At 52.7% G+C, this 27,046-nt stretch overlaps 2 protein-coding genes across 3 annotated transcripts in view; both read right to left on the bottom strand.

Annotated features, from left to right (window-relative positions):
• Positions 1-238: 238 nt before the first annotated feature.
• LOC125449933 (zinc finger protein 239-like) lies at positions 239-12,686 on the bottom strand. 2 transcript variants are annotated; one of them, XM_048525838.2, is made up of 2 exons: positions 12,575-12,686; positions 239-1,265 (listed from the first exon to the last, which is right to left on the bottom strand). In XM_048525838.2, the coding sequence occupies exon 2, from the start codon at positions 1,213-1,215 to the stop codon at positions 517-519; it is 699 nt and encodes a 232-aa protein (XP_048381795.1). In that variant the 5' UTR covers positions 1,216-1,265; positions 12,575-12,686; the 3' UTR covers positions 239-516. The 2 variants fall into 2 exon arrangements, with proteins under 2 accessions (XP_048381795.1, XP_059498283.1); XM_059642300.1 differs by lacking the exon at positions 12,575-12,686 and adding an exon at positions 5,458-5,543.
• Positions 12,602-27,046, bottom strand: part of lig1 (ligase I, DNA, ATP-dependent) — a 19,789-nt gene continuing 5,344 nt past the window's right edge. The window contains exons 2-10 of the mRNA XM_059642335.1: positions 25,209-25,319; positions 24,689-24,760; positions 23,820-23,964; positions 18,682-18,764; positions 17,969-18,121; positions 16,722-16,775; positions 14,834-14,977; positions 13,227-13,319; positions 12,602-12,813 (exon numbers count right to left, since the gene is read on the bottom strand). Coding sequence (XP_059498318.1) covers positions 12,733-12,813; positions 13,227-13,319; positions 14,834-14,977; positions 16,722-16,775; positions 17,969-18,121; positions 18,682-18,764; positions 23,820-23,964; positions 24,689-24,760; positions 25,209-25,319 — 936 coding nt within the window. The 3' untranslated portion in view covers positions 12,602-12,732. The remainder of the gene's footprint in view (positions 12,814-13,226; positions 13,320-14,833; positions 14,978-16,721; positions 16,776-17,968; positions 18,122-18,681; positions 18,765-23,819; positions 23,965-24,688; positions 24,761-25,208; positions 25,320-27,046) is intronic.

Here is a 27,046-nt window from a genome sequence, read left to right as displayed (position 1 = left end):
CCCAGGGGTCAGTCGTGTGAGAGCCTTCTCTGAGCCATCGTCAGTGGGGTTTTTTTTAGAAGCTATTAAAATGCTTAGCGCCAGTCTCTTTTCATTCACCCCCTGATACATAGAAAGTTACCCCCCCAAACACCGTGCGTGCTCTACCCTCCCCCATACACCACGCCCGTGGCGCAGGACTCACTGTCCCCCACTTTGTGCAAAAAGCATGAGAAGCAGGTTAGTGAGTAAACCCGGGTTTAATGTGACCATACAGAGGTGCTGCTCCTCCTGCTGTAAATGTTACTGTCCTTGCTACCCCTGCTGTTTCTCTCACTGGCTCCTGGGGGTCACACCTGGAGGAGTGGGAACAGTTCTTCCAGCAGTGGGTGGTGCTGGTTCTGGTGGGGCCCGGTGCTGGTGGGGGCCCGGTGCTGGTTTTGGTGGGGCCCGCTGTTGGTTTTGGTGGGGCCTGGTGCTGGTTCTGGTGGGGCCCGGTGTTGGTTCTGGTGGGGCTGGCTGGGTGTTTGCTGGTTCTCATGGCAGAGTGTCCTGGTCGGACGGGCTGAGGGCCCAGCACCGGCGGCGGCATTCCCAGTGCCGGTGGTGGGTGTGTCGGTGCCGGGAGAGGTTGGAGGACTGGTTGAAGCCCTTGCCGCACAGCGGGCACCGGAAGGGCCTCTCGCCAGTGTGGGTGCGCCGGTGTTGCTCCAGGCTGGACATCCGGTTGAAGTCCTTGCCGCAGGCGGCGCAGGTGAAGGGTCGCTCGCCGGTGTGGATGCGTCTGTGGCGGGCCAGGTTGGAAGACTGGGTGAAGGTTTTGCCGCACTCACTGCACCGGTACCAGCGCTCCCCAGTGTGTACCAGCCGGTGCCGGCGGAGGTCGGACGCCTGGCGGAAGCACTTGCTGCAGCGCGGGCAGCTGTGCACCACCTGGAGGGTATGCGTGCGCCGGTGCCTTGCCAGGTTCGATGAGCGGCTAAAACCCTTGCCGCAGATGGCACAGCAGTAGCTGGTGTGGACCCTCTGGTGCAGGGAGAACGGTGATGCCCCGGTGACGCCGTGCCCGCAAACCGAGCAGATGTACACCACCTCCTCTTTCCCCGGCCCAGCACCCAGCGACTCCGGGCTCCCCTCAACCGTGGATGGCGCCTCCTGCTGGTCAGGAACAGCAGCACCCCGGACAGATGCCTCGGTCAGGTCCGGCCGAACTGGCTCCCGGACGTAGGCAACCATCCTCTTGCTCTCCCTGCTCCAACAGGGCCAGAGCTCTCTCTTCGTCACCTCTACGGGGTGGGGTGTGAAAGAGAGAGAAGGAGAGATGTCAGAGAGAGAGAGAAACACAGAGGGACACAGAGAGAGAAAACAGAAAGAAACGGAGAGACAGAGAGATAGAGAGGAGAGATATCGGAGAGAGAGAAAAACAGAGAGAGAGAAAGAGAAAGGAGAGATATCACAGAGAGAGAAACAGAGAGACAGAAAATGGAGAGAAACAGAGAGGAGAGATGTCAGAGAGAGACAGAAAAAGAGAGATACAGAGAGAGAGAAAAACACAGAGAGATAGAAAGAAAGAGGAGAGATGTCACAGAGAAACCAGCGCTTCGTCGGAGGCTCACTGATGATGTTACCTAGAATGGCGATGAAACGTCTGAAAACTAACCTTCCAGCTCAGTGAGCAAACTCACATTCAGAACCTCAACCTGAGCTACAAATCTTCTCAAAACTCATTATGCACCCCTGCCACCCCACTAGGTCCCCAACCCAAGAAGCAACCGATATTATCCTGAGGACAACAGACAGCTCCCGGGGAGACAAAAGCTCAACTGGTCGCAGTCAACCCTCAGAGGCCATGCAGTTCCCCAGTCACTATTAGCCCAATGTCTAAATGCTTGACCTCCTCCAATTCCACCCAACGATCCCCACAGACTCTCCCTCCCTCACCATCACAGAGCCATGAGAGGGCTTCTACCTCTCCCAACCTTTACAGGCAGCGAGCTCCAGCCTCAAATCTTTGAAACTTCTTGCCCCATTACCTTCCATCTATCTCCTTCAAGGGGGAGGGTTCTTCCTGGGTACCCACTCTATGCCCCTCATCATCGCGTGTATTTCAATCCTGTCCGTCACCTCCCACTCCTGCAGTCTCTTCAGTTTTCTACCCAATATTTGCAGCCGGTGCCTTCATTTCTGAAGCCCAGGTCCCACCAGAACAAGAGATATAGAAGTAGAATGAGGCTACTCAGCCCATCATGTCTGCTCTGCCATTCAATTATTGATGACCCATTTTTCAAGTCCATTCTCCTGCCTTCTCCCCATTACCCTTGATCCCCTTACGAATCAAGAACCTATCTATCTCTGTCTCAATGAGCTGGCCTCCATGGCCCTCTGCAGCAGTGAGGCCCATAGGCTCACCACCATCTGCCTGAAGAAATTCCTCCTTATCTCAGTTCTAAGGGTTGGCCCTTCAGTCTGTGGCTGTGCTCTCAAGACCCAGTCTCTGATAGAAATGCACAGCAAAGAAACATATCCTTCAGCCCACCTGTCCATGCCGACCAGATGTCCTAAATTAGCATTTGGATCATGTCCCTCAAACATTTTCTATCCACGTACCCATCCAAATGCCTTTTGAATGATGACCCCATCACTTCCTCTGGCAGCTTATTCCATGCACACACCACCCTCTACATGAAAAGCTTGCCCCGTAGGTCCCTCTTAAATCTTGCCACTCTCACATTAAACACAGAACCATAAAATCCTTACAGTGTGGAATCAGGCCCTATGGCCCAACAAGTCCACACGGACCCTCAGAGCATCCCACCCAGACCCATCCCCGTTTAATCCACCTCATCCACAAATCCCTAAACACTATGGCAATTTAGCATGGCTATTCCACCAAGTCGGCATATCTTTGCACTGTGGGAGGAAACCGGAGCACCCGGAGGAAACCCACGCAGACATGGGGAGAATGTGCAAACTCTGCACAGACAGTCACCTGAGGGTGGAATCGAACCTGGGTCCCTGGTGCTGTGAGGCAGCAGAGCTAACTACTGAGCCACCGTGCTGCTAGTTCAGGATTGCCTCACTCTGGAAAGAAGACCTTGTCTATTCACCCTGTCCATGCCCCTCACGATTTTATAGACCTCTATAAGGTCACCCCCTCAGCCTCCGACTCTCCAGGGAAAATATCCCCCAGCTTATTCAGCCCCCCCCCCCCCGTAACTCAAACCCTTCTAGTGGAAACATCTTCTCTCTGTCCACTGTCTTCACACCCCTCGGTATTCTGTAATTTTCAATCGGATCTCCCCAAACACCCTCACCCTTCTAAACTCCACTGAGTACAGACCCAGAGGGTCCTCAACTGCTCCTCATACCACAAGTCCTTCATCCCCAGGATCTTTCTTGCAAACCTCCCCTTGACTCTGCTCTCAGGCCAGCACATCCTTCCTTAGATACGGAGCTCAAAATTCCAAATGCAGCCTGATCAGAGCCTTAGCTCTTGTATTCTGGCCCTCTCAAAATGAATGCTAACGTTGCATATGCCTTCCTAACCGCCAACTGCATATTAACCTCCAGAGAATTCTGAACTACGACTCCAGAGTCCCTCTTGTGACCCATATTTCTCCGCGTAGAAAACAGTCTTAAGTTTATTCCTCCCATCACCAACCCCTGCCCCATAGTCCCCTCAGTCGAAATGTGTAGCCTGATTCCACATTAAAACTATAGACATTGCTCGCTTGCCCGGTTTGTCAGCCCAGCAATGCCCCCGTTACAGCCGGTCGCTATCTGCCACCATGGTCTGCTACTGATGGCTGTCTCCTGCGATACCACGTTGAGGGGTAAACCTGCAACATTCCCAGGACCTCTCTGTCTCCATCTCAGGCAACCACACCCTAACCTCAAGTTCACCTGGACTATCTCTAACACCTCCCTCACCTTCCTGGACCTCTCTGTCTCCATCTTGGGCAACCACCTAGAAACCGATATCCATTTCAAGCCCACCGACTCCCACAGCTAGCTAGATTACACCGCCTCCCACCTGCATTCCTGCAAAAATGCCTATTCCCAATTCCTTCATTTCCGCAGCATCTGCTCCCAGGATGAGGCATTCCACTCCTGTATATTGTAGATGTCCTCGTTTTGCAAGGACCGCAATGTCTCCCCTGCAGTGGTTGAGAACGCCCTTGACCATATCTCCCGCAACTCTTCCCTCAAACCCCGTCCCCGCAATAACCACCAAAGGAGAATCCCCCTTGGCCTCACATACCACCCCACCAATGCATCATCCTCCAACACTTCCGCCATCTGCAATCCAACCCCACTACCAAAGACATTTTTCCATCCCGATCCTTGTCTGCTTTCAGGAGGGATCACTCTCTCTGTAACTCCCTTGTCCGCTCCACGCTCCCATCCACCTCACCACACCCGGCACTTTTCCCTGCAACCGCAGGAAGTGCGCCTGCCCCCACACCTCCTCCCTTACCCCCATCCCAGGCCCCAGGAAGACTTTTCACATCAAGCAGATGTTCACCTGCACATCTGCCAATGTGGTATACTGCATCCACTGTACCCGGTGTGGCCTTCTCTACATCAGGAAAACCAAGCGGAGGCTTGGGGACCACTTTGCAGAACACCTCCGCTCGGTTCGCAACAAACAACTGCACCTCCCAGTCGCAAACCATTTCCACTCCCCCTCCCATTCTTTAGATGACATGTCCATCATGGGCCTCCTGCACTGCCACAATGATGCCACCCGAAGGTTGCAGGAACAGCAACTCATATTCCGCCTGGGAACCCTGCAGCCCAATGGTATCAATGTGGATTTCACCAGTTTCAAAATCTCCCCTTCCCCCACCGCATCCCAAAACCAGCCCAGCTCGTCCCCGCCTCCTTAACCTGTTCTTCCTCTCACCTATCCCCTCCTCCCACCTCAAGCCTCACCTCCATTTCCTACCTACTGACCTCATTCCTGCCCCCTTGACCTGTCTGTCCTCCCCTGGACTGACCTATCCCCTCCCCACCTATCTTCTCCTCTGTCTATCTTCGGTCCGCCTCCCCCTCCCTCCCTCCCTATTTATTCCAGTTCCCTCTCCACATCCCCCTCTCTGATGAAGGGTCTAGGCCCCGAAACATCAGCTTTTGTGCTCCTGAGATGCTGCTTGGCCTGCTGTGTTCATCCAGCTTCACACCTTGTCACCTCTCATCTGGGGAACTTGCCCGTCCCACACCTCCTTCAACCTTCAGCAACGAAATAAACAAAAACGCTGAGAGGAGAGGACACCTTAAGCATTTTGCAAAGCAAAAAAAAAACCTAGCCTCCCCGAAAAAACCCAGCTCCCCCTCCGCATAGACCCGGGCGGACTTTATTATTGTCTGCTTTCTAGTTATAATGAAAAAAAAGTTATTTTCCTGCGAAATTGCAACAAACGTCGATCCTGCCAGGCGGGGAAGGCTGCATTAGTGCCCATGCATGCTTCTCCTTACCCCGGGGAAGCAGCCTGGGATTACCCTCTCTCCTCCACAAATCCCAGTCTCTCCTTCCCAGTTGCTGTGACAATGGCCGCTAGGCCGGCACTGCGCAAGGGCGGCCTGCCCCCATGACCGAGATAGACCACTTTCCGGAGCGCAGGGAGCTCTGGGTAACAAGGCGGCCATTACCACATTGTGCCCCATTTCCCCCCCTTGAACATCACTCGTTCACACTATGTATACTCCCAGCACTCTACCCTCCCCCCTCCTCTCTGATCAGAAGATGGCTAAGGGAGGAATCATCGCCACACAGAGGGCCTTTGGCCCATCAACTCTGCACCACCAAAATGACACCACTCCTGAAGAAGTGTGACTGGACTCGAAACATTAGCTTTCCCTGCACAGATGCTGTTAGACCTGCTGAGTTTCTCCAGAAATTTCTACTGTCTTTGTTTCAGATCTCCAGTATTTTTGTTTTGCCCTCATTATTTCAGATTTCCAGCATGTGCAGTATTTCACCTTTACAAGAGTGCGAGGGCATATGTTTAAAGTGATGCATGAAAGAAGCAAAGTAGGAAAACATTCTCACTGAGCGAGTCGTTAGGGTCTGGAAATTCATTGCCTGGAAATGTGGAGGAGGCAGGTTCAATTGAGATATTCAAGAGGGGCAGGTTATTTGTATCGAAATTATGTGCAGAGATATGGAAAAAAGGCAGGAGATTGATAAAGGTGTTCATTTGAAGAGCTGGTGTAGGTGAATGGGCCTCACTCTGCTCTGTAACCATTCTGCAAAGTTTGAATGACTTATACATTTTCTTCTTTCATGGCAAGTGTGGGTGAGGGCAACTCAGAGTTAACCTCATTGCTGAGAGTAACATGCAGCTCAGAGCAGTGTAAAATCTGGCCCTTTTAAACTTCTCTGCATTTCTCATTGTGGAGTGAAAAGGCCTGTTTTGAAACCAAGGCCCGAGGAAGTAATTGCTGCAAGTCGGGTGGGGGGACAAGACAAGTCACTGGACCTCATTGAACATTGTGTTTATCTAGCTGCTTTGGAAGTAGGAGAGAGAGAGAGAGAGAGAGAGAGAGAGAGATAAAACAACAGTTGGTGTGCAAAGAGATTCGCCCAGCAACCAGCTGCTAATTGGTTTGTTGACTTGTGGATTCAAGAGATTGCCAGTCTGATACCCACTCCGATTAGTTTTTGGGCAGATCTCCATGCTGGAAGCAGCAGTGTGTGACTTGATCTCTCTGCAGCTTTGTGTCCCAACTTGGGTGACTGTCAGTTAGTCTCTCCCAGCATTTCTCTAACCTGGCCACTGTGAAACTGAAATATAAAAGTGTAAAGGGGCTGTATCTATGGTAAAGAACTAAAAAAACCCAGAATAAGATGGGACAACAGAAGATCTTGGGATGAGCAAAACGAATACCCTGTGATCTGGTGTTAGTGAACAGTGCTTCACCATTCTTCCTCCCTAACCCCAGCAACAGGTCAAGTTTAAGCTGAATTCATAAATCAGCAACAAAGTTAGTCTTAGGGACAATAACCACGAAACAATAATTGATTATTGCAGGAGTTCATCGGGGTTGTATCCTCGGCTCAACTATCTTCAGCTGCTTCATCAGTGGCCATCCCTCCATCGCAAGGTCAGAATTGGGGATGCCCGTCATTGCACAAGGTTCAGCACCGTTTGCCCCCTCCTCAGGTATTGAAGCAGTCTGTGTCCAAATGCAACAAGATCTGGACAACATCCAGATGGGCTGACATGTGGCAAGTAACGTTTATGTCACATAAATGCCAGGCTATGACCATCTCCAATAAGAGACAATCTAATCATCACCGATTGACATTCAATGGTGTTACCAGCACTGAATTCCCCCAACGATCAGCATCCTGGGTATTGCCTTTGAACAGACCCAGCCACATCATTACAGTGGCTACAAGAGCAGGTCTGAGGCTGGGAATCCTGCAGCAAGTAACTCCCCTCCTGACCCTCCCCTAGCCCCCCAAAAGCCTTGTCCCACCATCAACAAGGCACAAGTCAGGAGTGTGAAGGAATACTCCTCCCTTGCCCCGGATGGGGGCAGTTCCGACAACACTCGAGAAGCTTGACATGATCCAGGGACAAAGCAGCCTTCCCAACTGCACCCTGTTCAATCAACATGCTAACACTTCAATATTCACTCCCTCCACCACCAACACATAATGGCAACAGTGTGCGGCCATCCATAACACACACTGCAAAGACTGATCCGAGGGTCCTCTGACTGACAACACCTTCCAAACTCATCACAGCTAACCCTCACACTACACTCAGGTTCTCTCCATCCGCCCACCCCTCACACCCAGTATCCCTCCTCTCTCTCTCTCTCTCTCATTATAGGATCCAGCACAGAGACAGGTCCTTCGGCCCTTCTGTTGTGATTTATACGCCTCAGTTTGTTCGGGTGTTTTCCGGTTTTATTTCTCAGTGGTTTGTACACAGGGTCTGATGGCCAAGATGTCCATCCACGCTAACCCCGTATCCCTGCACTTGGCCCATATTCTTCTAAACTTTTCCTAGCCATGTATTTGTCCAAACGCCTTTTAAATATTGTTAATGTCCCCGCCTCAACTAATTCTGCTGGCAGCCCATTCCATATGCATTCCACCCTCTGTGTAAAAAAGTTGCCCCTCAAGTCCCCATGTATCTTTTTCCCCCTCTTACCTTAAACTGATGTCATCTAGTCCTCGATTCCCCCACCCTGAGAAAAACACTGAGTGAATTCACCCTATCCACACCTCTCATGATCTGATACACTTCTAAAGATCCCCATCTCAAGTCTCCTCGGCTCTAAAGAAAAATGTCACAGCTTGTCCAACCTGTCCCTATAACTCAGTCCTGAGTCCTGGCAACATCCTTGTTAATTTCTTCTGCACTGTTTCCAGTTTAATAACATCCTTTCCATAGCACAGTGACCAAAAATTAACACAATATTCACTGATATCCTGTACAACTGCAACGTAACTTCTCAACTTCTGTACTCAATGCCCTGACTAATGCCAAAACCCTTCTTCACTGCCCTGATAACCTGTGACTCCACTTTCAAAGTTTTGAAGAAGATTTGTAGCTCGACTTGTGGATGAGGTTGCAGACATGATTGCCGAGCCGGTAGGTTTAGTTGCAAACACCTAGCAACCCTTTTCGGTAACATCATCAGTGTGCCTCTGGTGAAGCATCGGACTTCTGTTGTGATTTATACGCCTCAGTTTGATTGGGTGTTTTCCGGTTTTATTTCTCAGTGGTTTGTACACAGGGTCTGATTGAATGTATTTGTTTATAGAGTTCTGGTCAGAATATCAGGCCTCGAGGAATTCCCTGGCTTGTGCAATTACTGCTGTGTTGTTCTAGTCGAGTTGTGTCCCTCATTGTCCAAGTGTAGCGAGACAAGTGAGAATTGGTCATGTCTCTTGGTGGTCATGTATCCTTATTGTCAATTTACTACCGGTTTGGCCTAGGCAGTGTTTCTCACAGTCCTCGCATCGTATTTTGTACATTACACTGGGTATAGGATCCTCTATGTTTGCCAGTGGCTGTCGCAGGGTGGTTGTAGGTTTGTGGGCCACGCTGTTACCTAAGGGTCTGAGTTAGTCATGTGGTCATCTCTGAAATGTACTTCATGTACTGTAAAGTGATTAGTGAGTCCGGTCATGTTTTGTCTTCCTGCTGTGGTCTGTCTCACAGGTAACAGCAGATTGTGTATCCATTCCTTTTGAAGACTCTGTACAGGTGCCTCTGTTCTGCTTTGTGTAGTTACATAGAACATTACAGCACAGTACAGGCCCTTCGGCCCTCAATGCTGTGCCGACCTGTCATACCAATCTCAAGCCCATCTAACCTACACTATTCCATGTACGTCCAAATGCTTATCCAATGACGACTTAAATGTACCTAAAGTTGGCGAATCTACTACCGTTGCAGGCAAAGCATTCTATTCCCTTACTACTCTCTGAGTAAAGAAACTACCTCTGACATCTGTCCTATATCTTTCACCCCTCAATTTAAAGCTATGCCCCCTCGTGCTCGCCGTCACCATCCTAGGAAAAAGGCTCTCCCGATCCACCCTATCTAACCCTCTGATTATTTTATATGTTTCAATTAAGTCACCTCTCAACCTTCTTCTCTCTAATGAAAACAGCCTCAAGTCCCTCAGCCTTTCCTCGTAAGACCTTCCCTCCATACCAGGCAACATCCTAGTAAATCTCCTCTGCACCCTTTCCAAAGCTTCCACATCCTTCTTATAATGCGGTGACCAGAACTGTACGCAATACTCCAAGTGCGGCCGCACCAGAGTTTTGTACAGCTTCACCATAACCTCTTGGTTCCGGAACACGATCCCTCTATTAATAAAAGCTAAAACACTGTATGCCTTCTTAACAGGCCTGTCAACCTGGGTGGCAACTTTCAAGGATCTGTGTACATGGACACCGAGATCTCTCTGCTCATCTACACTGCTTAAAATCTTACCATTAGCCCCGTACTTTGCCTTCCGGTTACTCATACCAAAGGGCATCACCTCACACTTGTCTGCATTAAACTCCATTTGCCACCTCTCAGCCCAGCTCTGCAGCTTATCTATGTCTCTCTGCAACCTACAGCATCCTTTGTCACTATCCACAACTCCACCGACCTTAGTGTCGTCTGCAAATTTACTAACCCATCCTTCTATGCCCTCATCCAGGTCATTTATAAAAATGACAAACAGCAGTGGACCCAACACCGACCCTTGCGGTACAACACCAGAAACTGGTCTCCAGGATGAACCTTTCCCATCAACTACCACCCTCTGTCTTCTTTCAGCAAGCCAATTTCTGATCCAAACTGCTATATCTCCCACAATCCCATTCCTCCGCATTTTGTACAATAGCTGACCGTGGGGAACCTTATCGAACGCCTTGCTCAAATCCATATACACCACATCAACCGGTTTACTCTCATCTACCTGTTTGGTCACCTTCTCAAAGAACTCAATAAGGTTTGTGAGGCACGACCTTCCCTTCACAAAACCATGCTGACCATCCCTAATCAATTTATTCTTTTCTAGATGATTATGAATCCTATCCCAGATAACCTTTTCCAACACTTTACCGACAACTGAGGTAAGGCTCACTGGTCTATAATTACCAGGGCTGTCTCTACTCCCCTTCTTGAACAGGGGAACCACAATTGCTATCCTCCAGTCATCTGGCACTATTCCTGTAGACAATGACGAGTTAAAGGTCAATGCCAAAGGCTCGGCAATCTCCTCCCTGGCTTCCCAGAGGATCCGAGGATAAATCCCATCCGGCCCAAGGGACTTATCTATCTTCACCTTCTGAAGGATTTCTAATATCTCTTCCTTGTGAACCTCAACCCCACCGAGTCGAGTAGCCTGTATCTCAGTATTCTCCTCGACAACGTTGTCATCTTCTAGAGTGAATACTGTTGAAAAATATTCATTTAGTGTTCCGAGTTGCTGTAATGTGTTGTGGCTCCTGTAAATAGTGTACCGATGCAGCTCTGTTTGTGCGTGATCGTTGCTAGTGTAATTGAGAATCTGGTCCGTATGTGTGGTCTTTCTATACGCGCTAGTCTGGAGTTCCCTGTTGCTTCTGTGTTCTACCATTAGGAAGGATAGACAGTCATTACTGTCCTCTTCCTTTGTGGATTTTCTCCCCCTTGGGGATGTTATTTCTGTATCGGTGGGTTTCTTATAGTTCTGTGCAATTGGTAATCACAAAGTTGTCATCTACGTATCAGACCCAAAGTTTGGGTTGTATGGTGGGGAGCGCTGTCTGTTCTAACCTTTGCACGACTGCTTCTGCTATCAGTCCTGATATTGGGGATCCCACTGGTGTTCTGTTGATTTGTTTGTATATGCCGCCGTTGGAGGTGAAATGGGTTGTGAGGCACGGATCTAGTAGTTTCATGGTGGTGCCCTTATTGATGCTGTTGCCCCGGGGTGCCTGCCTACTGGGTTTTGCCAGTAGCGTGGCAATTGTCTGTTTGGCTGGGTTGATATTTGTGGATGTAAAATACCGCTATTACATCAAAAGATATCATTTAGGGGGGCACGGTGGCTCAGTGGTTAGCACTGCTGCCTCAGCACCAGGGGCCCGGGTTTGATCCCAGCTTCAGGCCACTGTCTGTGCGGAGTTTGCACGTTCTCCCCGTGTCTGCTGGGTTTCCTCCGGGTGCTCCGGTTTCCTCCCACAGTCCAAAGATGTGCAGGCTGGGTGGATTGGCCTTGCTGAATTGCCCGTGGTGTTCAGGAGTGTGTGGGTTACAGGGGGATGAGTCTGGGTGGGATGCTTCAAGGGGCGGTGTGGACTTGTTGGGCCGAAGGGCCTGTTTCCACACTGTAGGAATTCCAATTCTAATGATCTCATCCTCTTCTATCCTGGCGTCCTTGATGATGTTGAGGAATTTTTGGGTTGAGTGGATGGAGTGGGTCGTGTTGTCTACTGCATCAGGACACGGCTGAGCCCCCCAACCGACAAGGGGCACAAATTTGACTGGAATGGCACATGCCACGCAGAGACACGCCAGGGAATTCCTGGAGGCATGGTATTCCAACCGGAACTCCATCAACAATAACGGTGAATTGGGCCCTGCGTACAAACCACTGAGAAACAGAACCGGAAGTGGGACCCCAACAGGCCGAGGCATATAAATAACAAGTGGGACAGAGCACCGACGCTTCACTGGAGGCACAGTGGTGGTGTTACCTTAACAGGGCCATGAAACATTTGCAGCCAAGCACACTGGCTTGGCAACCATGTCTACAAACTCACTCCACTTTCAGAGAACCGTGCACCTGAAATCTAAGGTGCCTCTGTTCCGGCACACTCCTTAAGGCCCTACCATTCACCATGAAACTCCTACCTGGATTTGACTTTCTGCTCCCAGTCTCTCCCCAACTCTCTCTCTTCCCTTCCACACAGTCACTCTCTCTCTCTCTCTCACCTCTTCTGTACCCAATCTCTCTTCCCCCACCCCGACTAGCACTGGTCCCGCCCAGTTCCCCGAACGCCATCCTCCCAGGACACCCCTACTTGGTGATACCCTGGATGCCGGAGGTGAGAGAAAGACAAGAGATGCAGAGGGTTATTTACAAAAGTTGCTGTGTATTCACAGTGGATCGAGGAGACCTCGCAGGAACTTGTGCGGTCGAGACCTTTCCCGGAAGAGTCAGGACTATTCCGAGCCGCTCGCTGACCCCGGCCCTCCCCTGGTGGCTGGAGGGGACATGGCTCAGGTAACCAGGCCGCACTCAGTCCAAATCCTCGGCCTCTCCGTCTGTGGCTCCCGGCTGGTTCTGGACCTGCTGCTGTTTCCTGTAGAGGTCAGCCACCTGCAGATAGAGAGGTAGCAGCCGGTCAAAAAAAGATAATCAGGGATGAAGATTCCCTTCCATGATCCCTGTTTCCAAAACAATATCCCCTTCCATGGGATTCCCAGGTACGTCCGCGAGAATCCTCCCCAGGATCTCATTCCTGGCTGCTCACTCCATGTTCCCAGGCACCTCTCTCTCTGACTGGCTCTCACTGTCTCTCACTCTCTGTCTGTCTCCCACCCCCCCACCTCTCTCTCTTTGTGACAGATTGTGTGTGTGTGTGTGCACGTGAGATAGATTGTGTGCGTGTGTGTGTGTGAGAGAGAGAGAGAGAGAGAGAGAGAGAGAGCCTTTTTCTTTCTTTCTCTATCTCGTTCTCTGTATCCCACCCCTTCAGCTCTCTGCCCCCCGCCCTCCTGGTTCCCGGATACCTGTCGGCTGGTCGTGGCATCCTCCGGTTTCTTGTCATCCCGGATACGGAGGAACCGAGGGAAACGCAGCGAGATTCCCTTCTCTTCGTCCACCTGGGGGTCAGGACCAGCAGTGAGGCCATTAGCTCAGTGACAAGGCTGGGGGTTGGGGGAGAGAAACGGGGCTCGGGTACAGAGAAGGAGAAGGGAACAGAGGCGGAGGGAGGTGGGAACAGAGGCGGAGGGTTTGTTGGGGTGTCTGGTATCACTTTGGGTTCTGTTTTTCAGGGGTTTGTATATTGGAGCTGCACTAGGACTTGATTCAAACAGGCCACGACACACTGCAGCAACCCGCAATCACGCAAAGCAGAAAAGGAGCGCTTTTACAGAGGTTTTAAAGGGAATGGAAACCCCAAAAGCAGAATCCGCCATTACCTCCTCAACAAGAAGACACAACATGGCTAAACATGATTGATAAATTCTTGATCTTGCGGGGAATTAAGGGCTATGGGGAGAGTGTGGGTCGGTGGAGCTGAAATGCTCATCAGCCATGATTAAATGGCGGAGTGGACTCGATGGGCCAAACAGCCTTACTTCCACTCCTATGTCTTATGGTTTTATGGACACACTCGTCGCCCTATTGTACATCACAGACGTATCAGAAATGACCACAAAACTAGATCCTGAGCTATCAGTGTGACAACAGCACAAGCCAAACAGAGGCAAGACAGGGAATTCCTGGAGGCCCGGACCTTGCGCACAAACCACTGAGAAACAAAGCCAAAAGTGATACCAAACACCGCAGCAAACTGAGGCACACAAATAACAAGAGGGACAGGACACTGGCGCTTCACCAGAGGCACACTGATACTGTTACCGAGCAGGGTGGCAGAATGTCTGTGATCAAACATCTGGCTCGATGAGCAAGTCTCCAGCCTCATCCACAACCTGAGCTACAAATTTTCTTGAAAGCGTTTGAGAGAGAGAGTGAGAGGAGAGATGGAGGGGACTGAGACAGCGACAGAGACGGAGAGAGAGGGGTCACAGAGGCGGGGGGGGGGGGGGGAGGCATGTGGGGGCGGCTACAGAATGAAAGAAGGGGGCAGAGAGGGATAAAAGGGAGACACAGGGAGGGAGAGACAGAGGGAGGGAGGGAGAGAGAGAGAGAAAGAGTGGGACAGAGTGAGAGGGAGGGGGAGAGAAAGGGGGAAACAGAGAGGGAGAGACAGAGAAATAGAAGGGAGCATCTCTGTGCACTGTCTGGTTGGTCCAAAATACCCCATTTCCGCCTTCCCATTAAATCTTCACCCCGGCTCCTGAAAACCCTCCCACTGCCCCCCCAACTAACCCTTCCCGTCCTCCACCACAAACCGTCCCCCACCCACCTTGTAAGCCCTCCCCATCCTCCCCCAAAACCACCCCCTGTCCCTCCCACTCCTCCCTGTAAACCCCCCCCACTGTCCCACACCATCACCCCGTCAACCCTCCCACTGTCCCCACTCCCATAAATCTTCCCCCCGTCCCCTCCTCGCGCACCCTCCCGCCCCGTCCCCTCGCTCCTACATCTCCCCTCCGCTCCCTTCCAGGTCCTGCCCTCGGTCTCTCTCCCCACCTCTGCTGTCACTCACCAGTCCCAGCGCTGCCTTGTAAACTGGGGAGATGGAGAGGTCAGCACACTTGACCTCCCAGACCTGACCCGCGTCGAACCAGTGGTCGGGCTCAGCCGAGTGGTCCCAGCGATAGTAGGGGCGAGGGGCCTCGACGACGTGGTCCTGCGTTTGGGAAGGGGAAGGGGCGACACATAACAGTCCCTTGTGATAAAGGAAGCAACAAACAGTGTCTTTAACCTGGATATAAAGGTGGCAAAATCAGAGTGGCATCAAGGTGAGAGGGAGAAGGATGGGTCTAAGACTGGTGCTCTGAAGATAAACAGGGCCAACTCTGCAGTCATGAAAGCTCTGTCGGTGGTGGTGAGCCAATGTAGGACAGCATGGGGGTTAGCATTGCTGCCTCACAGGAGCCAGGGTCCCGGGTTTGACACCGCACCCCCCCCCCCCCCCCCCCAAACCCCGTCCATGGGCGGCGACTATCTGTGTGGAGTTTGCACATTCTCTCCCGTGTCTGTGTGGGTTCCTACCCACAGTCTAGAGACGTGCCGGTCAGGGCAGATCGGCCGCGGGGAACTACCGTGCAGTGCCCAAGGACATGCAGATTGGGTGGGCTGGCTGTGTGAAACGTAGGGTGACAGGGATAAGGTAGGGAGCGGCGGGAACTGGGTGGGATGCTGTTCGGATGGCCGGTGTGGACTCAATGGGCTGAATGGCCTCCTACCACACTGTAGGGATTCTATGAGTCTGTTCTCTATGACGTACCAGACCAGGAGATAGACCAATACAGACACACAGACAAACTAAAAGTGAAAGAAAGAGGCACAGAGAGAGAGAGAAAGAGAAAGAGAAAGAGAGAGAGAGAAAGAGAAAGAGAAAGAGAGAGAGAGAGAGAGTGAGAGTGACAGAGAAGGGGAGAGAGGTGGGGGGTGGGTAGAGAGAAAGACAGAGAGAGAGAGAGAGAGAGAGAGAGAGAGAGAGAGAGAGAGAGACACACAGTGACAGTGAGAGAAACAGAGATGAGACAGACAGAGTGAGAGAGAGAGAGAGAGAGAGGTAGAGAGCATGAAACAGAGTGAGTGAGACAGACAGCAACAGACTGATACAGGGAGAGAGAGCAAAAGGTAGAGAGTGATACAGAGGGCACGAGGCAGAGAATGAGTGAGAGAGAGAGAGAGAGAGAGAGAGTGCGAAACAGGGATAGAGATAGAGAGAGATAGAGAGAGAGAGCGAGAGAGAGAGCGAGAGAGAGAGAGACACAGACACAGTGACAGTGAGAGAAACAGAGATGAGACAGACAGAGTGAGAGAGAGAGGTAGGGAGCATGAAACAGAGTGAGTGAGACAGACAGCAACAGACTGATACAGGGAGAGAGCGCAAAAGGTAGAGAGTGATACAGAGGGCACGAGGAAGAGAATGAGTGAGAGAGAGAGAGAGAGTGCGAAACAGGGATAGAGATAGATAGAGAGAGAGCGAGAGAGAGAGAGAGAGAGAGAGAGAGAGAGAGTGCGAAACAGGGATAGAGATAGATAGAGAGGGAGAGAGAGAGAATGGAGAGGTAAGAGCAGATGAAAAACTCACGGGCCAATGTTTTGTTTTCACAGTCACAAGGGATGCAAGAAACCATTCCAGGAGGTGGGGGCAGGGAGGAGATGAGGGGAATTTTAAACCATCATTGAAGTGATACCGAACGAAACGGTGGAACCATGGCCAGGCTCAGGCTAGGACTCCCATCGCATTTCATCTTCGGCACATAGGAGCCTGTATTGAGGAGGAGGACTGAATGGCCTCCTGTCCCTGTGTAACAGGCCGGAGGAAGTTGGGGGGGGGGGGGGGGAGGATGAATGGCCTCTCATGCTCCTGTATTCAGTGTTTTCGTGATCCTTACCCTCTCGATTTCAGTCCTCACCTTGAAGAATTTCGCGTGTTGGTCCAGCTCCTCATCTTTGAACCCAGTCCCAATCTGCAGACAGAGAGAGAGAGCGAGAGAGAGAGGGCAGGGTGGATTCAGTTTGCTAATGCTTGGGAGACAGTCTGGGGGAGGCAAGGGGGCACAATATGACACTTTCATGGGGGGGTGGGGGTGGGGTTGGGGGAGTGAAGGAGATGCCTGGAGAGGAGGCACGAGATCGAGGGAGACAGAGAAGGGGACAGAGAGATTCAGAGAGAGAGAGAGAGAGAGAGAGAGAGAGAGAGAGAGAGAGAGAGAGACGGAGAAGTGAACGGAGAGACAGAGAGACACACAGAAAGAGGGAAGAGACAGAGGCAGGGAGAGCAATGAAAGGAGACAGCAGGTGACTGGGGGGTGTGGGGCAAGAGGGAGGGAGGCTAACGGACAGCTGGAGAGGGTGACACAGGGAGGGAGACAGAGACAGAGAGATCTAGAGAGAGGGAGAGACAGACAGAGGGAGAGAGAGAGTGACAGAGAGATGGTGGAGGGGGGAAATGGGTGGGGGGGGGAAGAGAGGGTGGGAGAGAGAGGAGCGGGCAAGACAGAGGGAGGGAGGGAGGAAGACAGACAGAGAGAGAGAGAGAGAGAGACACAGACAGACAGAGGCAGAGAAAGAGAGAAACAGGGAGAGAGCGAGACAGAGAGGCAGAAGCAGACAGAGGGAGAGAGAGACTGACAGAGGATGGGAGCGAGAGAGGCAGAGGGTGGGGGAGGGGGAGAGAGACAGAAGGTGGGGGAAGAGATAGACAGAGAGAGAGAGAGAGAAAAAGAGACAGAGAGAGAGAGAGAGAGAGAGAGAGAGAGACACAGACAGAGAGACAGACAGATGGTGGGAGCGAGAGAGGCAGAGGGTGGAGGAGAGAGAGAGAGAGAGAGAGAGAAAAAGAGAGAGAGAGAGAGAGAGAAAGAGACAGAGAGAAAGAGACAGATAGACAGGCAGAGAGAGAGAGTTGGGGACAGAGACAAAGGGAGGGTGGGGGGAGAGGGGGAGAGAGAGGGAGAGAGAGAGAGAGAGAGAGAGAGAGAGAGAGAGAGAGAGAGAGAGAGAGTACAGCAGTGGGTATAGAAGTGACTGAGTGCAGTAGCACCTGGACCCTCCCTCACAGCGCAGAGATCACAGCCACGGAAGAGGAGTCAGTATTCTCCGAAAGGACACAGCCGCCTGACTGAGCCCACAGCCCTGGCCCTCAAGCTCTGAGCCTCACCTTACAGATGGTCTGAAACTCCTCATTGTCCTCTTCGTAACAGGCCAGGAGGAAGCCCCCGTACAGCCCAGTGCGTTTACCCTTGCCATGGTACGCTCCAATAACCACCAGGTCCAGAGTATCTCCAACACCATCCAGGTAGTCTTTCTTTAGCTGAAACACACAGATCGTTTAACAGAGGGAGAGAAAGACACACACAATTTGTTCTGGAGGGGAGAGCGGAAACACACAGAGAGAGAGAGAGAGAGAGAGAGAGAGACAGAGAGAGTGAGTGAGAGTGTGAGAGGAAGCAAGAGAGAGAGAGAGAGAGTGCGAGGGATGGACAGAAAGAGAAAAGAGGAAGACTGAAGGAAACAGAGACACGTACAGTCTGTTTAACAGAGTGAGAGCGCATGGGGGGGTGGGAGAAGAGAGAGTGACACATAGGAGAGACAGACAGACAGAGTGCGAAAGAGAGAGAGACAAAGAGAAAGACAAAGAGAGAGAGAGTGACAGAGACTGAGAGAGGGAGACAGGAGAGACAGAGAGGAGACTGAATGAGACTGAGAGAGACACATAGATGGAGAGACAAAGAGACAGTCAGAGAGAGAGAGAGAGAGAGAGAGAGAGAGAGAGAGAGAGAAAAACCCCAACTGATCCCTGGTGGCAGAGGGATAATCCGGAATAGAGAGCCCTCCCACGGCAGCATTACCTCCAGCACTGGGGTCACTGACCTTCAGCCAATTGTGGGATCTCTTCGCAATCTCGTATGTCGCATCCACTTCCAGAGTTTTCACCATCAGTCCTTCACAGGAATCTGGGAGAAGGCAGACAGAGAGTGAGAGAGTGTGTGACAAAGAGACAGAGAGAGAGAGAGAGTGTGTGAGAGAGGGAAGGAGAGAGGGTAGGAGCGGGGGGGAAAGGATGGGGGGGAAGGAGGGCGGGGGAAGAGAGAGAGAGAGAGAGAGAGAGAGAGCTGTACTGAAAGAGGGCACTATGGAGGACTCGAGCAGTGAGGCAATATGGACAGACTTAGAAATAGGAAGGATGCAGTAACAATGTTGGGGCTGTACTACAGGCCTCCCAACAGCGAGCGTGAGATAGACGTACAAATACGTAAACAGATTATGGAAAGGTGTAGGAGAAACAGAGTGGTGGCGATGGGAGATTTTAATTTTCCCAACATCGACTGGGATTCACTTAGTGTTAGGGGTCAAGATGGAGCAGGATTTGTAAGTAGCATCCAGGAGGCTTTTCTAGAGCCGTATGTATGTCGTCCAATTCGGGAAGGGGCCATACTGGACCTGATGTTGGGGAATGAACCCGGCCAGGTGGTTGAAATTACAGCAGGGGACTACTTTGGAAATAGCGACCACAATTCCCTAAGTTTTACAATACTCATGGACAAGGATAGGGGTGGCCTTAAAGGAAGAGTTCTAAACTGGGGGAAGGCCGACTATACCAAAATTCGGCAGGATCTGGGGAATGTAGATTGGGAGAAACTGTTTGAAGGTAAATCCACACTTGATATGTGGGAGGCTTTTAAGGAGAGGTTGATTAGAATGCAGGAGAGACATGTTCCTGTGAAAATGAGGGATAGAAATGGCAAGATTAGGGAACCATGGATGACAGGTGAAATTGTGGGACTAGCAAAGAGGAAAAAGGAAGCGTACATTAGGTCGAGGTGACTGAAGATGGATGAAGCTTTGGAAGAATATTGGAAATGTAGGGCGAATCTGAAACAAGGAATTAAGAGGGCTAAAAGAGGGCATGAGATATCCTTAGCAAACATGGTTAAGGAAAATCCCTAAGCCTTTTATTCATGTATAAGGAGCAAGAGGGTAACCAGAGAAAGGATTGGCCCACTTCAGGACAAAGAAGGAAATTTATGCGCTGAGTCAAAGAAAATGGGTGACATTCTTAACAAGTACTTTGCATCAGTATTCACCAAGGAGAGGGACATGACGGATGTTGAGGTTAGGGATAGATGTTTGCTTAGTCTAGGTCAAGTTGGCATAAGGAGGGAAAAAGTGTTGGGTATCCTAAAAGTCATTAAGGTGGACATGTCCCCTGGTCCGGATGGGATCGATACCAGGCTAATGAGGGAAGCGAGAGAGGAAATAGCTGGGGCCTTAACAGATATCCACAGGTGAGGTCCTGGAGCACCGGAGAATTGCTAATGTTGTCCCCTTGTTTAAAAAGGGCAGCAAGGATAACCCAGGTAATTATCGACCGGTGACCCTGATGTCAGTGGTTGGGAAGCTACTGGAGAAGATACTGAGGGATAGGATGTATTCCCATTTGGAAGAAAATGGGCTTATCAGTGATAGGCAGCATGGTTTTGTGCAGGAATGTCATGCATTACCAACTTAATAGAATTCTTTGAGGAAGTGACAAAGTTCATAGATGAGGGAAGAGCTGTAGATGTCATATACATGGACTTCAGTATGGCATTTGATAAGGTTCCCCATGGCAGGCTGATGGAGAAAGTGAAGTCACATGGGGTCCAGGGTGTGCTAGCTAGATGGATAGAGAACTGGCTGGGCAACAGGAGGCAGACGGTTGTAGTGGAAGGGAGTATCTCAAATTGGAGACCTGTGACCGGTGGTGCTCCACAGGGATCTGTGCTGGGACCACTGTTGTTTGTGATATACATAAAGGGTCTGGAGGAAAGTGTAGGTGGTCTGATCAGCAAATTTGCAGATGACACTGAGATTGGTGGAGTAGCAGATAGTGAAGGGGACTGTCAGAGATTGCAGCAGAATATAGATAGATTGGAGAGTTGGGCAGATAAATGGCAGATGGAGTTCAATCCAGGAAAATGCGAGGTGATGCATTTTGGAAGATCCAATTCAAGAGCAAACTATACAGGAAATGGAAAAGTCCTAGGGAAAATGGATGAACAGAGAGATCTGGGTGTTCAGGTCCATTGTTCCCTGAAGGTGGAAACGCAGGTCAATAGGGTGGTCAAGAAGGCATACGGCATGCTTTCCTTCATTGGATGGGGTATTGAGTGCAAGAGTTGGCAGGTCATGTTGCAGTTGTATAGGACTTTGGTTTGGCCACATTTGGAGTACTGTGTACAGTTCTGGTTGCCACATTACCAAAAGGATGTGGATGCTTTGGAGAGGGTGCAGAGGAGGTTCACCAGGATGTTGCCTGGTACGGAGGGTGCTAGCTATGAAGAGAGCTTCAGTAGATTCGGATTATTTTCATTAGAAAGACGGAGGTTGAGGGGGAACCTGATTGAGGTCTACAAAACCATGAGGGGTACAGACAGGGTGGATAGCCAGAAGCTTTTTCCCGGAGTGGGGGACTCAATTACTAGGGGTCATGAGTTCAAAGTGAGAGGAGGAATGTTTAAGGGAGATACGCGTGGAAAGTTCTCTACACAGAGGCTGGTGGGTGGTGGACACAGACATGTTAGCGCCATTTAAGATATATCTGGACAGGTACATGGATGGGCAGAGAGCAATTCGATACAGGAAAATAATGACAGAGGATCTCGATCGGCGCGGGCTTGTGCTGTAATTTTCTTTGTTCGTCTGAGACAGAGAGCGAGAGAGAGAGGGAAAAAAAAGAGTGTGAGAGAGACAGAGAGAAAGGGAGACTGTGAGAGAGAGCAAGATAGAGAGAGAGAGAGAACGAGAGACACAGCAAGAAAGAAAGCAAGAGACAGAGAGAGTGTGTGTGTTTGTGTGTGACAGAGACAGAGAGAGACAAAAAGAGAGAGACGGAGACAGTGAGTGTGTGTGAGAGACAGAAGAGAGACACAGAGAAAGAGAATGAGACCAGTGCAGGCTGAGCTAGGGAGGGAGGGAAAGGAGGGAGAGTGTGAGGTAGGGAGTGAGAGAGGGGGAAGAAAGGAGAGATGGAGAAAGTAAAGGAGGGGCAAGAAGTGAAGGAGAGAGAGAGTGAGTGAGCAAGGCAGGAAGGGAGCGAGCAACGGAGAAAGTGAGCAAGGGAGTGACTGAACACAGGAGTGTGAGCGAGAGGGGAGGGAGGGAGTGAGTGAGGAGCGGAGGGATTGAGTAAGGCAGCGAGGGAGGGGTGGACGGAGTAAGGGAGAGAGTGAGTGAGGGAGAAGTGAGTGACTGTGTGAGGGAGTGAGTGAGAGAAGACACCAGTAAGTCAGGGAGAAAGCCTGAGAGGGATGAGCGAGTGAGACGAGGGACTGAGTGAGAGAGAAGAGGGACAGGGTGAGAGAGAAGGACAGAGTGAGAGAGAGGGGCAGAGTGAGAGAGAAGAGGGGCAGAGTGAGAGAGAAGAGGGGCAGAGTGAGAGAGAAGAGGGGCAGAGTGAGAGAGAAAAGAGGGGCAGAGAGTGAGAGAGAGGGGCAGAGTGAGAGGGGCTGAGGGTGGGAGGGAGTGTGTGTGAGGGGGGGAACTGAGCGAGAGAGAGGGGCACAGAGACGGAGAGGGATAGAGTGAGAGAGAGAGAGGGATAGAGTGAGACAGAGAGAGGGATAGAGTGAGAGAGAGAGAGGGGCAGAGTGAGAGAGAGAGAGGGGCAGAGTGAGAGAGAAGAGGGGCAGAGTGAGAGAGAAGAGGGGCAGAGTGAGAGAGAAGAGGGGCAGAGTCAGAGAGAAGAGGGGCAGAGTCAGAGAGAAGAGGGGCAGAGTCAGAGAGAAGAGGGGCAGAGTGAGAGAGAAGAGGGGCAGAGTGAGAGAGAAGAGGGGCAGAGTGAGAGAGAAGAGGGGCAGAGTGAGAGAGAAGAGGGGCAGAGTCAGAGAGAAGAGGGGCAGAGTGAGAGAGAAGAGGGGCAGAGTGAGAGAGAGGGGCAGCGGGAGGGAGGGAGTGTGAGAGTGAGGGAGGGCGCGAGAGCGAGAGGGAGGGCGCGAGAGCGAGAGGGAGGGCGCGAGAGCGAGAGGGAGGGCGCGAGAGCGAGAGGGAGGGCGCGAGAGCGAGAGGGAGGGCGCGAGAGCGAGAGGGAGGGCGCGAGAGCGAGAGGGAGGGCGCGAGAGCGAGAGGGAGGGCGCGAGAGCGAGAGGGAGGGCGCGAGAGCGAGAGGGAGGGCGCGAGTGCGAGAGGGAGGGCGCGAGAGCGAGAGGGAGGGCGCGAGAGCGAGAGGGAGGGCGCGAGAGCGAGAGGGAGGGCGCGAGAGCGAGAGGGAGGGCGCGAAAGCGAGAGCGAGGGCGCGAGAGGGAGGGCGCGAGAGAGAGGGCGCGAGAGAGAGGGCGCGAGAGAGAGGGCGCGAGAGAGAGGGCGCGAGAGAGAGGGCGCGAGAGAGAGGGCGCGAGAGAGAGGGCGCGAGAGAGAGGGCGAGAGAGGGAGGGCGAGAGAGGGAGGGCGAGAGAGGGAGGGCGAGAGAGGGAGGGCGAGAGAGGGAGGGTGCGAGAGAGAGAGGGAGGGTGCGAGAGAGAGAGGGAGGGTGCGAGAGAGAGAGGGAGGGTGCGAGAGAGAGAGGGAGGGTGCGAGAGAGAGGGAGGGTGCGAGAGAGAGGGAGGGTGCGAGAGAGAGAGGGAGGGAGGGTGCGAGAGAGAGAGGGAGGGTGCGAGAGAGAGGGAGGGTGCGAGAGAGAGAGGGAGGGTGCGAGAGAGAGAGGGAGGGTGCGAGAGAGAGAGGGAGGGTGCGAGAGACGGAGGGAGTGAGTGAAAGAGAGAGGCTGTGAGGAATACTTTGACCTGGCAGAGGAGGGCAAACTTTTGGCATTCGCTACTCCCGAGGCCTGGGGGAGGTCAGTCCTGGAGCGTACGTTCAATATGGAGATCGATTGGTTTCTGACAGCCCGCTCAGTGGATGAGGGGTAACAGGGGCAGGGTGAGGAAGAGGCACAAGACATGTTCGACCATGCACTGCCACGAACGAACAGCAAGGGGGCCAGGCTCAAAGGGGCCTGATAGGCCTCCTCCTGTCCCCGGTGATACACTCACCTTTGATGGACTGCTCCAGGAACTCTGCAATCTCCTCTGTGTTTGAGCTGACCATGGACTGGGCAAACATGAAGCCTCCTTCCATCTCAGAGAAAGATTCATATAACAACTGGCGACGTTTAAGCAGGGGTTCCTTCACCAGGGACTGCATGCAGAGGGACAGAAAGAGAGAAAGAGAGAGAGAGAGACAGAGACAGAGTGAACGTCTGTGTTAATCCAGTGGGAGGCCGACAGCACTCGAGAGGAAAAGTCAGTGCATCGAAATGGGTCAAATTAGTCTCAGAAATCTTCAGAGTCACAGTCATACAGAACGGAAACCGGCCCTTTGGCTCAACTTGTCCGTGCTGACCCAGATATCCTAAATTAATCCAGTCGCTGTTAGCCCAGCATCTGGCCCCCGAGCAGCATTCTAAACCCATTCCTATCCATGTACCATCCAGAGGCCTTCGAAATGTTGTCATTGTACCAGACCCCCACCCACTTCCTCATTCCACACGCGCACCAGCCTCTGCGTGAAAATGTTACTCCCTCAGGTCCCTTTTCCTCCCCTCTCTCACCTTAAACCTATGCACCCCCCCAGGTAGTTTTGGACTTCCCCCACCCCCTGGGGGGAAAAGACCTCAGCTGTTCAACCTCTCCTTGCTCCTCATGATTTCACACACCTCGAGAAGGTAACCCCCTCAGGCTCCGACTGTGAAAACAGTCCCAGCCTCTCCCCGTTGCTCAAACCCTGTGGCATTCTTTTCCGACACCCCCACCCCCCCCCCCCACTGACCAAGTTTCACAACGACGCCCCAACATGACCCTCCCAACTCCCGCACTCAATGCACCGACCCATAAAGGTAAGCGTACCAGAGAGGGGTTCTCACCTCGCCGTTGAGGTACAGTAGATCAAACGCATAAACACACACCTGGACCGAGATCTCTGCAGCATCAACGTCCTGAGGAGGGAGGGAGGGAAAGGGAGCGTGTGACGCCGAAAGAAACAGATTTTTACACCAAGAAGCCCCTCTGTTGACCCTCTTTCTGCTTCCTCTCCCCAGGCCAAGTGACAGTGAACCGTTGCAGTGGAGTGGAGGCACAGGTTGATCCCGGGGTTGTAAAGCGATCCAGACCAGTGGGATGGGGTCACGGTGCAGTCCTGGAATGGGTAGGGTGGGGGGCTGTCGGAGCAGAGCAGTCCTGTGCATTGCGGGGGGGGCGGGAGGGGTGATGGCAATCCCAGGGTCGGTCGCACAGTGCGATCGTGGGGGGACCCGGGGAAGAATGGTCGCACAGGGTGATCCCGAATGGGGGCATTGAAGGACAGAGCTCCCCCCACGTCAATCCCGCAAATGCGGCCAATTCCCCATTGCTGACCGGGATCCAGTCTCTCTGACGATCGCTTACTTTGCGTTTGCGGGTGGTCAACACCTGGAACGGGAGGATCTGCCTCTTCACTGGGTCCCAGGCCACTGCCTCGGAGTCCAGCACGCACGAGCGGACGTGAGGGAGCCACACCTGGAAAAAAACATGATGTGAGGAAATCGCACACAGGGGATGGGAAATCAGGCTTCCCTTCAAAATCCACTCCCACACACCCCTCCCCCCATTAACCCCCAACTCCGTATCTGTCTGCTGGGCGTCTGTGTGACGCAGTGAGTGTGTGTGTATATGTGTGTGTGCGTGCCTGTGTGAGAGCGGGCAAGCGAGCGTGTCTGCCCGAGAGCGAGCGAGCGTGTCTGCGCGAGAGCGAGCCAGCGTGTCTGCGCGAGAGCGAGCGAGTCTGCGCGAGAGCGAGCGAGTCTGCGCAGCGAGCGAGCGAGCGTGTCTGCGCGAGAGCGAGCGAGCGTGTCTGCGCGAGAGCGAAGCGAGCGTGTCTGCGCGAGAGCGAGCGAGCGTGTCTGCGCGAGAGCTAGCCAGCGTGTCTGCGCGAGAGCTAGCCAGCGTGTCTGCGCGAGAGCTAGCGAGGGTGCACGAGGGTGTGAGAGAGCTGGAGTGTGAGGAGCGAGTGTGTGAGGGAGAGCGAGTGTGTGAGGGAGCGAAGTGTGTGAGGGAGCGAGTGTGTGAGGGAGCGAGTGTGTGAGGGAGCGAGTGTGTGAGGGAGCGATTGTGTGAGGGAGCGATTGTGTGAGGGAGCGATTGTGTGAGGGAGCGATTGTGTGAGGAGCGAGGGTTGTTGAGAGAGAACGAGGGTGTGAGAGAACGAGGGTGTGAGAGAACGAGGGTGTGAGAGAACGAGGGTGTGAGAGAACGAGGGTGTGAGAGAACGAGGGTGCGAGTGAGAGTATGGGTGTGTGAGGGAGCGAGGGTGTGAGGTGAGCGAGGGTGTGAGGGAGCGAGGGTGTGAGGGAGAGAACGAGGGTGAGAGAGAGAGAACGAGGGTGAGAGAGAGAGAACGAGGGTGAGAGAGAACGAGGGTGAGGGAGAACGACGGCGCGAGGGAGCGTGGGTGTGTGAGGGAGCAAGTGTGTGTGAGGGAGCGAGTGTGTGTGAGGGGAGCGAGTGTGTGTGAGGGAGCGAGGGTTGAGAGAGAACGAGGGTGCGAGTGAGAGTGTGGGTGTGTGTGGGAGTGAGGGTGTGAGAGAGCGAGGGTGTGAGACGAGGTGAGGAGGTGTGAGAGAGCGAGGGTGTGAGAGAGCGAGGGTGTGAGAGAACGAGGGTGAGAGAGAACGAGGGTGAGAGAGAACGAGGGTGAGAGAGAACGAGGGTGCGAGTGAGAGTGTGGGTGTGTGAGAGAGCGAGGGTGTGAGAGCGAGGGTGTGAGGGAGCGAGGGTGTGAGAGAGCGAGGGTGTGAGAGAGCGAGGGTGTGAGAGAGCGAGGGTGTGAGAGAGCGAGGGGTGAGAGAGAACGAGGGGTGAGAGAGAACGAGGGTGAGAGAGAACGAGGGTGCGAGTGAGAGTGTGAGTGTGCGAGAGAGCGAGGGTGCGAGAGAACGAGGGTGCGAGGAGAACGAGGGTGCGAGTGAGAGTGTGGGTGTGTGTGAGAGCGAGGGTGTGAGGGAGCGAAGGTGAGAAGCAGTGTGAGAAAGCGAGGGTGTGGAGAGCGAGGGGGTGTGAGTGAGCGAAGGTGCGAGAGAACGAGGGGTGCGAGAGAACGAGGGTGCGAGTGAGAGTGTGGGTGTGTGTGAGAGCGAGGGTGTGAGTGAGCGAAGGGTGCGAGAGAACGAGAGTGTTAGTGAGCGAAGGGTGTGAGAGAACGAGGGTGCGAGAGAACGAGGGTGTGAGGCGCAGTGTGGAACTGATAA

The sequence above is a fragment of the Stegostoma tigrinum genome, chromosome 44 (assembly GCF_030684315.1).
Source record: "Stegostoma tigrinum isolate sSteTig4 chromosome 44, sSteTig4.hap1, whole genome shotgun sequence".
NCBI lineage: Eukaryota > Metazoa > Chordata > Chondrichthyes > Orectolobiformes > Stegostomatidae > Stegostoma > Stegostoma tigrinum.
This window is presented reverse-complemented; position numbering and strand designations above follow the sequence as displayed.